The sequence below is a fragment of the Lutra lutra genome, chromosome 11 (genome assembly GCF_902655055.1).
Source record: "Lutra lutra chromosome 11, mLutLut1.2, whole genome shotgun sequence".
In the NCBI taxonomy this organism is placed as follows: Eukaryota; Metazoa; Chordata; class Mammalia; order Carnivora; family Mustelidae; genus Lutra; species Lutra lutra.
Genome location: NC_062288.1, coordinates 2,009,183 through 2,024,237, shown reverse-complemented (window position 1 = coordinate 2,024,237; position 15,055 = coordinate 2,009,183). Strand labels below are relative to the sequence as shown.

Sequence of the window (15,055 nt, the reverse complement as noted above, 5' to 3'; positions counted from 1 at the left end):
CAGAAAGGAAGGAGGCCAATCCTCACAGGGCTGGGGGGACGGGTGGGAGGACAATGGGCTGCAGTCACGTGGTGAGTCACTTCAAACGTCACGTGCCGCTGTTGGGGACGTGCGGGAAGAGCAGGTTTACTGTCTGGTGGGCTTGCACTGTCCTAAGCGTCCTGCCCCGGTTCTTCCTTCATTATAACATTTATTATCGGATTATGGAAATGATAAGTTTACTAGTTTTTACAACAAAGCAGAAAGTGTGCCTGGAATTGCGCACCGGGGGATACATCAGTGCAAACCCTTTGCACCTATAGTACTGGAAGCAGGTTCACGGTTCTCCTGAGCATCTGCGTCTGATGCAAAGGGACTCAGACGTGTCATCACATGGCTTCTCTGTCTCACTGACAGCCCTTGACGAATTCAGATGCAGAATGAGGCCAGGGAGGCGGAAGGCATGATGGAGGGACTTCAGGGAGGTTGTCCTTGAAAGCTCGGGAATTACAGGGGCTCAGAAGGAAGTGGTTTGTTGGTAAGATACCTTCCTAGACTTTCATGTTGCGTGTTAGCAGAATGGATTCTTACATTTGTGCAAAGGAACATGTGCAAACAGGGCATAGGCCCTCTAGCTGCAGGGCATTTCACAAGTAAAACAGCGTGGACCGTGAGCGTGTTCTGGCCACGCGAAGATGTGGCAGGGAAGCAGCCCAAGGAAGGAGCGAGTCCACCACCCGAAGCCGGAACATGGTGCATGGGAAGGGTGTCCTGTCCGCGCCGGCCACCTCCATGACCTCCATGTCCCTGGGACCCGGGCTATGCATGGGCAGGAGGGCAGCCTCAGACCAGCACTCAGGATGTGGGCACTGCCAGCTCGGGCTGCACAGACGGGGACCCCATGGGGTCTCTGAGCAGGGGTCATCTTCAGGACTGCACCCGCACCGCAGCCAGCGACCCCGTAAGATGCCTCTCCTTGTGCGGTTTCTGTTTAACCTGAAATGAGAAGGGATCCCCTTCTAATCTAATCTCTATCTGAACGGTACATTTTCTTCCTAAAATAAGCTATTTACCCAGGGTGTCTATATTTGATGTTCATGGCCCTTGTCACCATGTCAGAGATCTGGTTTGAGGGGCTGCCAGCGTCCGGGACTCAGGTGGCCTTGCTGCAGACATCTGGTTTGTGTAACGTTTTTCACTTAAGTCTTAGCACCTGGTGTTTTAATTTTCTGCTGCAAAACAAAGGCTGAAAACAACCCATGCTCACCTCCGCTGGGCTCTCTGAGCCGACACCAAGCAGATGCTCATCCTGTGCATCTGGGCAAGAAAGAGGGAACCAGGTTCCATGAGGGGGTGCAGGACCCGGGGCCCCGTGCCTTTGCCGGCCACCACCGGGCTGCACAAGGGCCCTTGGCCCACCCAGGTGTGCGTGGCTGCCTCGGTGGGACCCAGCCTGTCCGTGCTGCAGATCCCCTGCTTGAGGGCTGGTGGGGCCCCAGCGTGCCCAGTCACCTCGCCGAGTTTACAAGCAGGGCTATGCTGCACCCCACTCACAGGGTTGGGGATGGCGGTGTGGGATCGTGGGATCCACTTGTGCAAGTCCACACTTGAGCCCGCTCGGCACAGAGCGCTTTGTACAAATGTCTACTGATTTTGTTAGCCTCCTACAAGTCATTGTGTGGGTTCAAGGGTGTTGGGGCTGTGCAGTTCCCCAGCAAGGGGCAGAGGCCCGTGAGCGGTGTCCAAGGGAGCCCTCAGATTTGCTAGTTTGATGATGGCTTTTAAAACATGTACCAAATTATAAAAAATAAATGAAACACATATCAACTGGGAAGGTGACACGGCTCCTCCGTGTTCTCACCGTGCATTTGTCTCACAGATTCTGTTGGACAAGCGTCCACCTGTTTCCTGCATGCCCGGTTTCTCCAGCAATGTTATGCTTTTTTCATAAGGGTTTTTTAAATTCCCTTACTCTGGATTGCTTTTATTTGAACCTAAAGATACAGGTTTGTGATGATTCATTTTATGTGTCAGCTTGGCTGGGCTGCTGTGCCCAGTTTGGTCAAACACCAGTCTGGCTGTCAGGGTGAAGATACGGTTTAGATGAAATCAACACTTCCAGCAGTGGACTTTGATTAAAAGCAGATTGCCCTCGATAACGTGGGTGGGCTTTGTCTAATCAGTTGAAGGCCTTAAGAGAAAACGCCTGAGGTCCTCCCAGGGGAGGAGGGGATTCTTCCTCCAGGTGGCCCTCAGACTTGGGATGCAACATCAGCTCCTCTCTGTGTCTCCAGCTGCCGCCCACCCTGCAGACTGGACTTGGCAGCCCTGCGACTGGGGGAGCCGTTCCTTGAAATTACAGTTGGTCTCTCTCAGACACACACCCCTCAGGGCGGTGCATTCCCTGTGATGCGTCTGCCAGACCTCTAAGGGAAGATGCCCAGTGAGTCGGGGCTGGAAATTCGCCCTGGGGCTCAGGGTGTCCTCAGAGGAGGCAGAGCCCGGCAGCTCCTCCACCCCGCTCCTCACCAGCCCTCCCCTGCTGAGCCAGCCCTCCCCTGCTGACGGGGTCTTGGACTCTACAGGATGTGCTGAGCCTGGGCCACATTATCATGTTCCCCAGAGTCTGGCCCAGTCCCTCCCCTCCCCACCAGCTACGGGTCCCTGTGATGCCTGCACCAAACCTGCTTCTCTTGCCCCCTCTTGGGGGTAGGAGGGGGCTTCTCTGGATGGTGGCATTAGGTGCTTCCTGGTGGAGGCTGGCCCGTGGCAAACCCTCCCTGACATTCTGGTCTGGTGCCTCATAGCCTCTTCTCTGCTAGACCCCGACCTTCACCTAACCTTGGCCTGTGGAGCCCAGTTATAGGAACCGTCCTGGCTCAGCCTCCTGATGGCCCGCCCCCACACTTGCTATCCACCCTCGGTCTGCCTTCAACAACAGTCCCTGACCGGTTAGTCCGAGACCAGTCTGAGAACCCCAAGGAGTATGAATCATATTCCGCAGAGTCTCCGGTTGGGAGCAGAAGCCGAGCCCCCACGCCCCCCCACCCACGGTCACAGCCAGAGCCCAGCCCAGAGGACAGCGCCGACTCTGGAGGACACCACAGTCTCCCCTGAGGAAGGCACGTCTTCACACAGGCCACACGACCCAGTGGTTTGCAAGTAAAACGGCCACAGGGTTTAGTCAAGCAATTTTTTTCCTTTATTTTTGTTAAATAAGGTTCCAGAAAGTATAGTGCAAACACTCAGTAGAAAAGTCGCAATTAAGAAATGTACATTCACGTTAACATTTCAGTCCATTCACTGGTTTGTTAATAAAAATAGGACCCATTATTCAGTGACTTGTCTCGGTCGAACAATCTTGGAAAAGACTGGAAGGTACAGTGTGGGCTGGCGTAAAAATAGACCCGTATTGATTATACAAATCTATCGACAGAAGCTACCTGGTGACGGTGAGCTGCCGTCGTTCTGACCCCGTCCCAGGGTTCTGGGTCTGCAGAACCATTCTCGAGCGAGCTCCGCAGGCGGCGAGCGTGTCCCGCTGCCTCCCCCGCCCCTGCATTCCACCCAGTGGCGCGGCCACCCCCCAGCTGGACAGGAAGGGTGCAGGGGCGAATACGGCCTTTCTCAGCGAGGCAAGAAAATTAGGGGTGGGCTGTGGGTTGACCTTCGGTGAGAATCAAGCTACTTTAAGGTGTTTGTGATCAATACGTCACCTTCCTTGTGCAAGATGGTATGCAATCGTGCGGCCGGGGGGGGGGGGTGGGGACGGGGGGCTCTGGGCTGGGAGACACTGCGTGGCCAGTGCAGGCGCCCGCCACACGGGTTGGAGCCCTAGGCTGCGTTGGGTCGCGGGGACGCTCTGCGGCCAGCCGGCAGATGGCCCAAGGCGGGCCCGTCCCTCCGCACATGCTGCGTGTTTCCGAGTTCAAAGTGGGTCTCACACACGTGGGGATCTCAGGGCATGCAATTTGGGGTGCACATGCGTGCGAGCCCAGTTTGTACAGGGGGAAGGCAAGCCCGCGGGCCCCTCTGGGACGGGCACTTGGGAGTGCGGGCGCCCCCATGTGTGCAAGAGGTGGTGGCAGTCTTCCTCGGGATTCCCACAACTGGGGGCCAGTCCCCTGAGACGTGTGCTTCTGGGCCCGGGGGGCTGGGGGGGTGCTGCTGGTGGGAGGCAAGAAACAGCTCTGGCTGCTGGTGGGCCCGTAGCCCGCGCCGTGGGGAGCGCGAGCCCACAGATGTGGTGCTCTGTTTGTTCCTGCACACACCCCCACACATGTTCAGGGAGCCCTGGAGTGGCCCAGCTCTCTCGCGTGTTAGTCTAGGACAACCTCTCTGTTTAAACATCAGCTCTCAGGGCGGGATGTGAGCTGTTTGCAAATCGAGCTTCGAGATTCTGAACAGAGTCTGAGCTGCCCAGAGTCGAAGCAGTCGGGGCCGGGGAGCCCTGTTTCCTACCAGCCTCCGCAACCCCAGTCTTGCCTTCCACACATTCTCCGGGAAACCTGCCCATGGCCATCCAACCCGCAGGAAGGGGCGCTGACCACCCACCTCGTGCCTGTGGCGTGAGACGCTGGATAGCTCGACCACCAGGGGAGACAGAGCAGAGATGGACAGCTTGACCCACGGCCTCCCAGGGCTCACGTCTTGCGGACCAGCACTTGGGGGCCACCTGGCTTCATGCACGTGGGTAGGTGTGTGTGGTTTGGGAGCTTCTGGGGCCCCCTTCCCGTTTGATGCCAGAGAGGCCGTGCGGAAAGACACAGGCAACCATCCCTCCTGCTGAAGGAGGGTCTGTGTGTTCTCAGACAGGATAGGCTGTGGGCATGACACAGATTTAGGATTTAGTATAGAAAGCGACACAAGGGACTTCTCAGGCTAGCTATGAGTGTCCTTGGGGGGTCCACCGCTGAGGACAGCGTTCTGAGCTCCCCAGGGTGCACCCGGGGGCAGGCAGTGGGGCCAACACTCCAAACCAGCCTGCCAGGGTCCCCACCACAGGGGCACTTCAGTGCAGACCAGCTGGGGGGGGGGGTCCATCAAACCCAGTACGGTGTCAGCAAAGAGCCACTGAGTAGGACGGAAAACCAAGGGCTTGGGACAGGCTGGCATGGGTCTCGGTCCTGCCACTCGAGCTGTGTGACTTCGCTCAAGTCAATAACCTCTCTGAGCCCCAGATTCCTCATGACACTGTGGGGGCCGTAAGCGACCAACGGGTGACAGGTGGAGAAGGTGCTCTGGGGCTGCCAAGAGATGTGGGTCTTGGTCATGGTGGTTCCCTTAGTTTGTGGCTACATGGAGAATTCCAGAAGAGAGAGATTTTCACTACACGTGCCAATGGCTACTGGCCTCTCCTGCAGCTTTAGCACGGAACATACACAATCGGTGTAGGAAGGAATGCACGGATTTCATAAAGGGAGAAAGAGTTGTGTCTAGAACACCCTCCCCTGCCAGGTGTGGCATACACTCACGCATGCACACACCCACATGTGCACACACATAACGCAACCATACACACGCGCACACGTGCACGTGTACAATCATGCTCACAAACATGCGTGCACACGTACACGTGTGCACACTCACAGACACGCATGCACATGTACACACGTGTGCATGCGCACACATGCACGTGTACAAATCACACGCTCACAAACATGTGTGCACAGTACACACGTGTGCACACGCACACACACAGATGTGATCGCAGCATGGCTCCAGCGGAAGAGTTACTGTTTCTCTCCATGAGCAGATCTGATGGGGAGTAGATAGTTGACAATTTTCAGGGAAATTTAAGAAATGCAAATGTATGAGTCATTACCTTGAGGTTGTTTAGGGAGGTCTAGTCCTGAAACGTGGCCTCTGAAATCAGGCTTACTTCGCTGAACTGGACATGGAGGTGACCCATGCGCCCCAGCATCCCAGGACTGGCCTCCAGTGTGCGCACACAGGAGCTGGTGTCCGGAGCCGGGGTGTCTCCGGGAGCGCCCTAAGGGTGTGGAGTCTGGCCCTGGGCATAGGGAGGAGCTAAGGGGCCCTGCCTCATGCTCCTGGCCACAGCAGGCCGTCCCTCCCACTCTGGCGCCCCTGCACACCCACCCCTGCACCCCTACATTCACAGCTGTGGGGCCCACACGCTCTCCGGGCACAGGGACTGCCTTTGGCTCCTTGCCACCCACCACCCAGAATCAGGGACTCTGTCTCACGTCCCGGGGGCCTGCCTGTCAGTGCCAACCCCCCACCTCCCAAGTCCATCTTGACAAAATTCACAGCTGGAGTTTATTCCTCAGGCTGAGCCAAACAGCCTTCCTGGCCGTCTACCTCATCCCACCCCACCCTCCAGGAGGGGGGTCCTCAGGCCACCCCTAGCAACCCAATCCCTGAACCAGACTTCAACCCAGCCCAGTCTAAGACTCACAGGCGGAAATGCAAACCCAGATACTGTGAGAAGAGGTCGCGTCCCCACGTGGTGTCTGCATCCCCTCGGAGAGTGCTGGGGCCTCAACTCCCCACCCAACTTTCAAAGCACACTGCGGCCGGGGGACATGACGACAGTGCAGGGGCGGTGTTGTGCCCTCCGGCTTCCAGCCAGCCACTCCCTGCCCCTTAGTCATCCCCCAAATCAAACGCTTTGAAACCAACTTCCTCTAAGGAGTTTGATTTGTTGCTTTTTAAGTTTTGTTGTTTTTAAAACTGAAGCCGCTACAAAATCAGCTCAAGTCGGTTTCCAGGGGCGACTTTCTATGGACCCAACAGGCCCGTATGCTTCAGAATTACAAGTGTTGGCAGTGCTCTGTGACCCACTGAGTCAGAGAACTGCGTGGTGCGCAGCGGGGCGCCCCCCAATCCCCGAGACCCGACTCCCACGTTGCAGGGCGCCCACCATCTCAGAGACCCGGCTCCCACAGGGCTGGGAGCCCCCCATCCCCCACGCCCGGCTCCCATGCAGCGGCAGGTGCACACTGCCTCGTGGGCTGCGCATGCGTGTCATGAGCAGAGCCTGCCACACAGGGAGGGGCCCGCAGGACCCCAGACTTGGGGAATCCCGGGAACACATGCTGGAATGAAGCCAGGTCCACCTGTCCGGGGCACACAAGCGTGAGGCCCACAGGACCCTTCCTTCTTCAGAAGCAGGACAAAGGAGGGGTTCACGCTACTTCTGGGTGCTGACGGGACGAGAGCAGGCATTCGTATCATCTGGATCCAACACACAGAGCAGGCTCATTGGGCAAGACGGGTGTCCCGGCCCGGAGGCTCACTGCACCCTGTGCGCACGCTGAGACGGGTTAGAAGGGTCGCAGGTGTGCGCAGACCTGCTCTCGCCCCGAGGGTCACTTCACTGACAGGGCTGAGGCTGGCCCTCCGCTCCCTGTGCCTGGGACACCGACGACAAACCCCACAGAACTCGGGGCCTGAGCTGGATCTGCAGGGGGGGCTGGGCGGCCACCAGGGTGTCGCCCCCCCCCCCATGGCGTGGTTGAACGTGGGCAAACTCGTGTGCATGGCTTATGCTGGAATCACCGTTGGCTTTGGACTGGCCTTGTCTCCGCAGGTTAGTTATTGCCTCTGGAGACAGGAAGTGTCTGGAAGCGCTGTGGCTCTGGGGTCTGACTAATGTGCAGCCTGGGAGGGCCTGGTGTGGTGGGGGGGGCTCCACACTGTAGCTTACACGCACCGTGCAGCGGACCCCCCAGGCCCAGTGGTCCGTGGAAGCGCCTAGAAGTTTGGTGCCGCCTTCTGCACTACTGAGGTTGGGAGTAAGTGGTGCACGAGGGACACGCGGGTCCCCCTATAGTGCCGAGGTGCCCCCAAGCAGGGGCGTGGTGCCTTAGGGACATCACACATCTGGATAAAGAGTGCCATGCGCACGGGGGTTGGGGTACTGTTCTCATTTTTGGTGGGAGTGAAGAGGTGTCCCCTGAAACAGTGCACTATTTACAGAGCGTCTTAAATAATTTAGAGAGAACCCTACTCAAAAGGCTAACGTTTGCCTGTGAATACTGTACGAGATTAAAAATAAATAAGGCAAGATCATACAGTCTCATCACAAATAAAGAGGAAGACATCGTGCACCCGCCTCCGAGGGTCACTGCGGTGGCTCCCGCACCCTCGGGAACGGTAGGGTCTGGACTGCTGATGACCGACGTGTTGCGTGCTCCTCGGAGCTGGGCCTCGGTGCCGTGGGTGGTCCCCCACGGGCCCTCCCGCCGCGGCCACGCACAAGGCAGGGCTCCAAGCTCCAGTCCTGTGGACCCCCGGTCCGGGACCGGCAGGGCTGGGGGCCACGGAGACTCTCTTTGGCCTCCACCTGCCCCCGGGTCACTTGGGTGGACAAGGAGTCCACGGCATGTCTCTGCAGGGGCAGCCAGCGCCTCTCCCCGATGGCTGATGGTTGGGTCCCCGCATCTTTAAACAGCAACTCATCCTTGGGCCATCCTGACCACCCTGCCTCTGTGTCCACTTCGAGGAGGCAGGCGGCCCACCCAGAGAGCTCAGGATCCTGCCCCTGGCCTAAGGCCCAACCTTCCATTCTGTCTGTGAAGTCCCTTTGCCACGTAATAGAGCACGGGGTCAGGACCTCAGTGTGGTCCGCTGCCCCCTGGACTGCCCTGGTGGAAGCCTGGTGGCCACCAGCAGGCGGGCTCCAGGACCCTGGCCAGGTCCTCAGTCCTGCAGCCTGGCACAGATGGGCACACCACACAGGCCACATGCTCATGGGACTCCCAAGATGACTCAGTTTCCCCTGAAGGGATCATGCCATGTCTCTCTAAAGGCTGAGCGGGGATGGCTGGGCCACAGAGTCCTTCTCAGTAGCGATGGTAGCAATGGCCTTCAGTGGCCCCGTGCAGAGCTGGTTCTCAGGAGGGAGGCTGTCCACCCACCCATCTCCGTCCTGAGTCCCACATCGCCGGCCTATCCACACACGGCCCGGCAGCCGACCTGCTGACCCATGGCCGGGCAGGGCTGAGGCCCCACGGAGGACACCACGCCTCGTGGGCCCACCACAGGAACAGCCCGGGACATGCACAGGGGCTCAGCCAGAGTAAGCCCAGCCCCTGCCCACCGGTGCCAACCTGCCTTCCTCCTGCAGTCAGAGCTGCCACCCAGCGCCCCAGCAATACATCCCACGCGTCCCTGGTCTGCACCTGTGCGTGTGGGAGACCCCCAGGCCTCCCCAGAGTCCCCTGCAGCCCCTTCCCTGCAGGTGTCCCCCAAACTCACTCCGAAATCCCACGTCCGGGGTACAGCCTTCTCCGCGGGGAGCTTTCTCTGTGGCGAGGTATGGTTCGCTTGTTTCAAAATCCATGCAGGTTTGTGCTGTTGTGAGGAGAGCGGGAGCCCCAGACACGGGCGCAGCAAGGGCCCAGCGGCCCGGATCTCGGTTCCTTCCCTGACAAGTGAGGCCAGGGTTTGTAGGGCCGAGGCCATCCGGGGGCTGAGGGACATCTCGGGATTGGCAGGCAGAGCAGGGATGATGCTGGTCGCGACACAGAGACATGGCTCGGGGCCTCAAGAATTCCAGAAGACCCGCCTCTGGCCCTCGAGAAAGGGCTCCCAAAGGAAGCCAGCAGCCCTCTCTGTGCTGTGCAGCTTCTTCCCAAACCGCGCACTGCCGGCCCAGCCCATCTGGGCCCGGGGGCCGGGCTTTCTGGCCCTGACACACGCGCACAGCCTGGCTCCCAGCCCAGGCTGCTGCAGGCCTTCTCAGAGCGTGCTCCCACTCTGCCGGCCACAGCTCCACACCTCCCGCTGAACTGAAGCCTGGGGCCATGGCAGACGTTCCCAAGGTCCCGACACTGGACGCTGAGCTGGCCAACCCCAGGCAGCCACTCCTCGGCCACCGAGGAGAGGACTGAGGGGGCTGTTCCCCTAAAGCCTCAGCATCCAGGTGGGCAGGGCTCACCCGGCCCATCACTGCCCAGCTGCTTCGGGTCACGCCGGGACGGCACCCCTTCTGCAGCCCAACCTCCGGCTGCAGGCCCTGCTCTGTGGGCCGGGCTGGTGCCTGCTGGGGCCCCCAGCAGCCAGCGTGGGCTCCACTAAGCCTCCTTCCCAGCTGCTCCGGGGGGCGGGTGCTGGCTGTGAGGGCCCGGCGGGAGCCCCGAGCCCTGCAGAGCCTCCAGCCCGGCTCTGACTGGGGGGCCAGCCATGGGGGCCATTGGGGGCGGGCCTGTGCCCAGTCTGGTCTGGAGGCCAGGTCGCCCGTAAGCACACATTTTCCGCTCTGCGTTCAGGGACCTGGCCTGGGAGCCATTTCTATCGGTCCGGCCTTCCAGGAAGTACGTCAGCATCTCACCCTTGCCCTTGACGCTGACCTTCCCACGGCACACGAAGCGGTAGGTGCCCTTTCGCAGCAGCCGGTGAACCTCCTCGGTCACCTGCAGCAGAGGAAAGCAGGTGAGCGTCCCCGGGGTCAGCAGGGGAGGATCCCGGGGGCAGGGCTGCCAGAGTGCCCCTCCTCCACCCCTGCAACCTGTCCCCAGCATCAGAGAGCGCCAGCGGACGCGAGGGGCTCAGCCACCCACTAGCCCTGGGCAGGCTCTGGAAAGCAGCACTCTGGGGGCGGGAGGGCCCAGGGTGCGCGGCAGGCTGGACGGGACGCAGAGACACAGCACATGTCCGGGCTGTGAGCCCCAGGGCACCCCAGGCACACGCCAGCGGCCCGGACACGGAGGAGCGGGACAAGCAAAGCTGGACCGCTAACAAGGGCGCCCTGCGTGCGCACTTCAAGGAAAGGACCAGAAGCGAAGATAAGACTCCTAAAAGGAGCAAGGGGGTGGGGCGTGCTCCTTGTCAACGCAGGAGGAGGCACGTGTACGGGGCCACGGGCGGGAGTGGTGCCTTGGGCAGAGAGGATGTAGGCAGCACCGACGGCCCCGAGGGACAGACCGCGTCTTCCCCGCACTGACACCGGTCCCGCCCTGGCGCACTCACCCCGGACACTGACACCGGGCCTGATGGAGGAGAGGGGCCCCGTCTGCACAGAGCTCCCCTATCACAGGGCCTCTGGGGTATGGGCGTTAAAGGGGCAGCTGAGTGCTCTGTGCCTCGGGGAGTCCAGACACAGACACGCAGGGTGGCAGCAGTGGGGGGCGTGGGAAGACCACCCCAGCACGCAGAGTGGCCACTTGGGGGGTCACAGGGCTTGTCGGACCCCCGGGACCCCGTGTGGCAGGTGCCTGGGTCAGAACAGGGGCACATGGGGCTGTGATCATCCAAGGTACCCCCGTGGATCTGCCCTCGCTCTTAATCCACACAGGGACCCACGAGCAGGTAGGGGACGGGACCGTGGCAGGGGGCGCCCCGCGTGCAGCTGGAGACACAGACCAGAGAGGCACAGGGGACACAGACCAGAGAGGCACATCGCGCGCAGCCCGGCAGCCGGGGGAGGCCAGACCTTGAGCGGCAGCCATGTCATGGAGAATGGCCCTGGGGGGCCACAGGGGACAGGCCTGGTGCTGAGCCCGGGAGGGGCTCGCCACAGTGTGATCGTGGAAACTGCGAACTTGCACGTGAGCAGCTGGACAGTGGATGGGGCTTAGTCAAGTCCCCCCTTGGGGGTGACCTGGCCCAGGGAGGCCCAGTGTCCCGGAACAGGCTGTGGGACGGCGGCGTGACTTAGCACCTCCAAGCAGCATGCTCACACATGTTGAACTTGGTAAAAATGTCGTGTGTGTTTCACAATAATACAAGAAATTCGAAGGAAAGACTACAGCTGGGGCTGCTGTGAGCAGAGCCTCCTGAAGGTTAAACTTTAACCGAGACCCCAAGGGCCCACCAGGCACCCGACAGGGAGGCAGCGCCCTCCAGCGACCAGGCGGGGGACTGAACACGCGGCCCTGGGAGAGCGGGGCCGGCGCCTGGGTACACGCCGGTCTCGGAGGACCTCCTCAGGGATCAAGCCAGAGGGAGAGGCCAGCGCTGGACCCAGTGTCGCTCAGAGTGCCCAGCGGGAGCCCAGAGGCCAGCCGCTGCCACACTAGGGGACAGGCTCCTCCTCCCCCGAGACCCCCGGGGGTTGCAGTGCGGCCCAGGCAGACCTGGGTTTGCACGGTTGGAAGGGGGTCCTGAGAGACACTCAGACTTGTGCGTGCCTGGGAAGGGCAGGCACCGGCCCAGAACCTTTCGCGGGGCGGGGGCTGCTGCAGAGTGTCAGAGCTGCCCACAGCCTCCCAGCCAGGCAGCCCCACAGCACCCACCCCCGAAACCCAAGGAAGCCCCTCCGTGTAAGGCAGCTGGGCAGGTGGGCAGAGTCCTGGATGCTGGACGGGCTCGCTGGGACGCCAGCACTCACCGTGCCCCTGACTCGGCACGTGGCCATGAGGGAGCTGACCCCCAGGGCCACAAGACAAACCAAACCTAGACCACCCCGGGTCTCGGGTCCTGCCCTGCAGGGCACAGACACGCTGCGCCGGGCGGCTGCGGCTTTGTGTCCCTGCCCGGAAGAGGCAGGCGGGGGAGGGACACTGAGCTGCCCCACCTCACCTCCCCGCCCTTGCACCTGCCTCACACCTGCAGGACGGCACCCACGCCTCGGGCAACTCTAGCGGACTGACCTGGATTCTGCCCTGGACACCGGTGCTGTCCATCCGACTGGCCACGTTGACCGTGTTTCCCCAAATGTCATACTGTGGCCTTCGAGCCCCGATCACCCCAGCCACCACGGGGCCAACATTGATGCCTGGAAGACAGCCACGGAGTGCCATCAGCACCGGCAAGGCTTCGGGGGAAGGAGCGGCCCCTCTCAGGGCCATGGATTCCTGGGGTCACCTAGCCCAGGGCCCCTTCCCAAAGTAGGGACCCACCTCATTGGGAAGAGGTGGTCCCCAGTCCCAGTGTCTGCTTACACATGAGCCCCGGGGAGCAGAGAGAGTCCCGTTTCCTGGCCAGCAACCCCACTGCCAGGAAGCCTTTCAGACTGCAGAACGGCAGTGCCCCCCCCCCCCCCCCGCGGTCCCCTTCCAGGAGGCACAGTCGCTCCTGACGGTTTCCCGGGCTGCCACCCTGCAGGGCGTTCAGGGTGTGGGGCCCACAGCTGTTCCGTCTTCCGGGATCTCTGAAGTAGGGAGCAGAGGCCCCCGACTTGCTGGAAGAGCGCCAGTCACTCCTGCAGCCATCCCACAACGGGGCTTCCTGGCTCTGCTGACACCATGTCACATGTCCCCTTGTTCTGCACCCACGCACAGACTTTTCCGGGTTAGGCACATGTGGTAATGATGTCGGGGGCCACTGACCTCATCCGTGCCTCAGGCCCAGCAGTGGGATGGCCCTGGGGCTGAGCTGGGGACCCGACAGGGGCCTAAGCGGCTGCTCCCCCCCACAGCCCCCACACCCAGTGGCTGCGGGGGCATGGGCCAGACAGAGCCCACCTGCTGGGCGAAAGGGTCTGGGCTCGCACCCCACCAGGTCCCCAGGGGCAGGAAGTGTCTGTTCCCAGCGCATCACTGCATGGATGGTGGAGCTCCGGCCCGAGGACAAAGCCGGAATGCAGCTCGCAGGCCGGGCAGGCACCAGGACGGGCACCAGGGAAGGCACCAGGCCTCAAACAGAGCTGTGCTCGGAGCCTCAGAATGCCTCCGGCTCTGGTGGCTGCGCTGCCGCCCTCACGCCATCCCGGTTCTTAGATATTTCTCTGGACACTAGACGTCTGAATTCTAGAACCACCTCTGGGGGCATTTTCCTCCAGCCACATGTGGACGCAGAGGTATTTCGAGAGCTGGACGGTGCCCCTTGGGGTAGAGGGTCCCTGTGTCCCCAGGCCCGCCCCTGGGTGACCCCACCCTCCCTCCTGGGGCCCTGGCGTAGGTGGGGGCGGGCAGGCCCCCAGCCCCGGGTCGGGTGGACTCAGCGTGCTGGCCGGAGTGGCAGCCGCCCGCAGCCACGTACCAACGCGGAGCACAAAGTCGTTGTAAGACTGGTAGTTGATTTCGTCCAGGACGTCAAACATCTCGATGGCGAAGTCGGCCAGCGTGCTGAGGTGCGAGGAGATGCACTTCTTTGCCTGTGCGTGAGCAGATGGGGGTTACCACGTTTGGGGGAGTGAGGGCAAGGCTGACAGCCGGGGATGCTTGGGAGGCACCCTGCCATCCCCGCGGGGGGATCAGGGACCGGATCACACAGGCACAACTGCGTCCACCGCCTGCAGGCTGGGTGCTGGCTTAGGGTCAGCCCCTCGACGGGCTGCACACCCCTGCAGGCAGGGGCAGGGGTGCCGCGGCCCGAGGTGCACAGGGAAGCAGGGAGGTCTCCCCTCACGCAGAGCCCGTGGCTCCCACTGCTTTGTGCTGCTACGCGACCTCTCTCGTGCCAAACAATGACAACGGTCCATTGTCTTCCTTTGGTAAGAGTCCTGTCGGCCGCCTCCCTCACACGGTGCCCCTCCCGGTCACCTCCTGCGTTAGGACCTTCCTTACCACCGAAGCGCCCACAGTGACCCACGATGGTTACTAACTACAGGTCACACTGGGCTTGGAGGTACGTGTGTACATCCTGTGTGTTTCCACAAACGCAGAATTTCGTGCACCCACAACTGTACCATAACACAGAGCAGCGTCACTGTCCCCCACCCCGTCCCCCATGCCCGTGTGTTCATCCCCCTCCCTCAGCCCCTGGCAACTCCCGATCCTTCCACCATCTCCACAGTTGTGCCTCTTCCAGAACGTTCCATAACTGGGATCCTCTAGCATCAGCATCTCCAGATCAGCTTCTTGCCTCCGGAAAACGCATCCAAGTTTCCTCCACGTGTTGCCATCGTGTGACACGTCATTCCTTTTCAGCGCTGAATAGCGTCTCCTTGTCTGGATGGACCGCAGTGCGTTATCCCTTCACCCAATGAAGGACACTTGTGGCTTGCAAGCTTGGGCAGTCCTGAGTACAGCCGCAGTGAGCACCCAGGTCACATATTGTATGGACACACACTGTCCGCTCCTTCGGGTAAATGCCAAAGACTGTGATTGCTGGATCGCAGGGTTAAGAATATGTTTCGTTTTGTAAGAAACGGCCAGACTGTCTTCTAGACACACCGTGCCCCTCTTCATCCCCACCGGCCATGGGGGCACGTTCCTGTCACTCC

The 15,055-nt window shown here is 61.0% G+C and overlaps 1 protein-coding gene across 1 annotated transcript in view; it reads right to left on the bottom strand.

Moving 5' to 3' along the window:
• Positions 1–3,158: 3,158 nt before the first annotated feature.
• ADCY1 (adenylate cyclase 1) overlaps positions 3,159–15,055 on the bottom strand; it is a 91,142-nt gene continuing 79,245 nt past the window's right edge. Inside the window, exons 18-20 of the mRNA XM_047695421.1 lie at positions 13,870–13,984; positions 12,540–12,664; positions 3,159–10,361 (exon numbers count right to left, since the gene is read on the bottom strand). Of these exons, the coding sequence (XP_047551377.1) occupies positions 10,023–10,361; positions 12,540–12,664; positions 13,870–13,984 (579 nt within the window). The 3' untranslated portion in view covers positions 3,159–10,022. The remainder of the gene's footprint in view (positions 10,362–12,539; positions 12,665–13,869; positions 13,985–15,055) is intronic.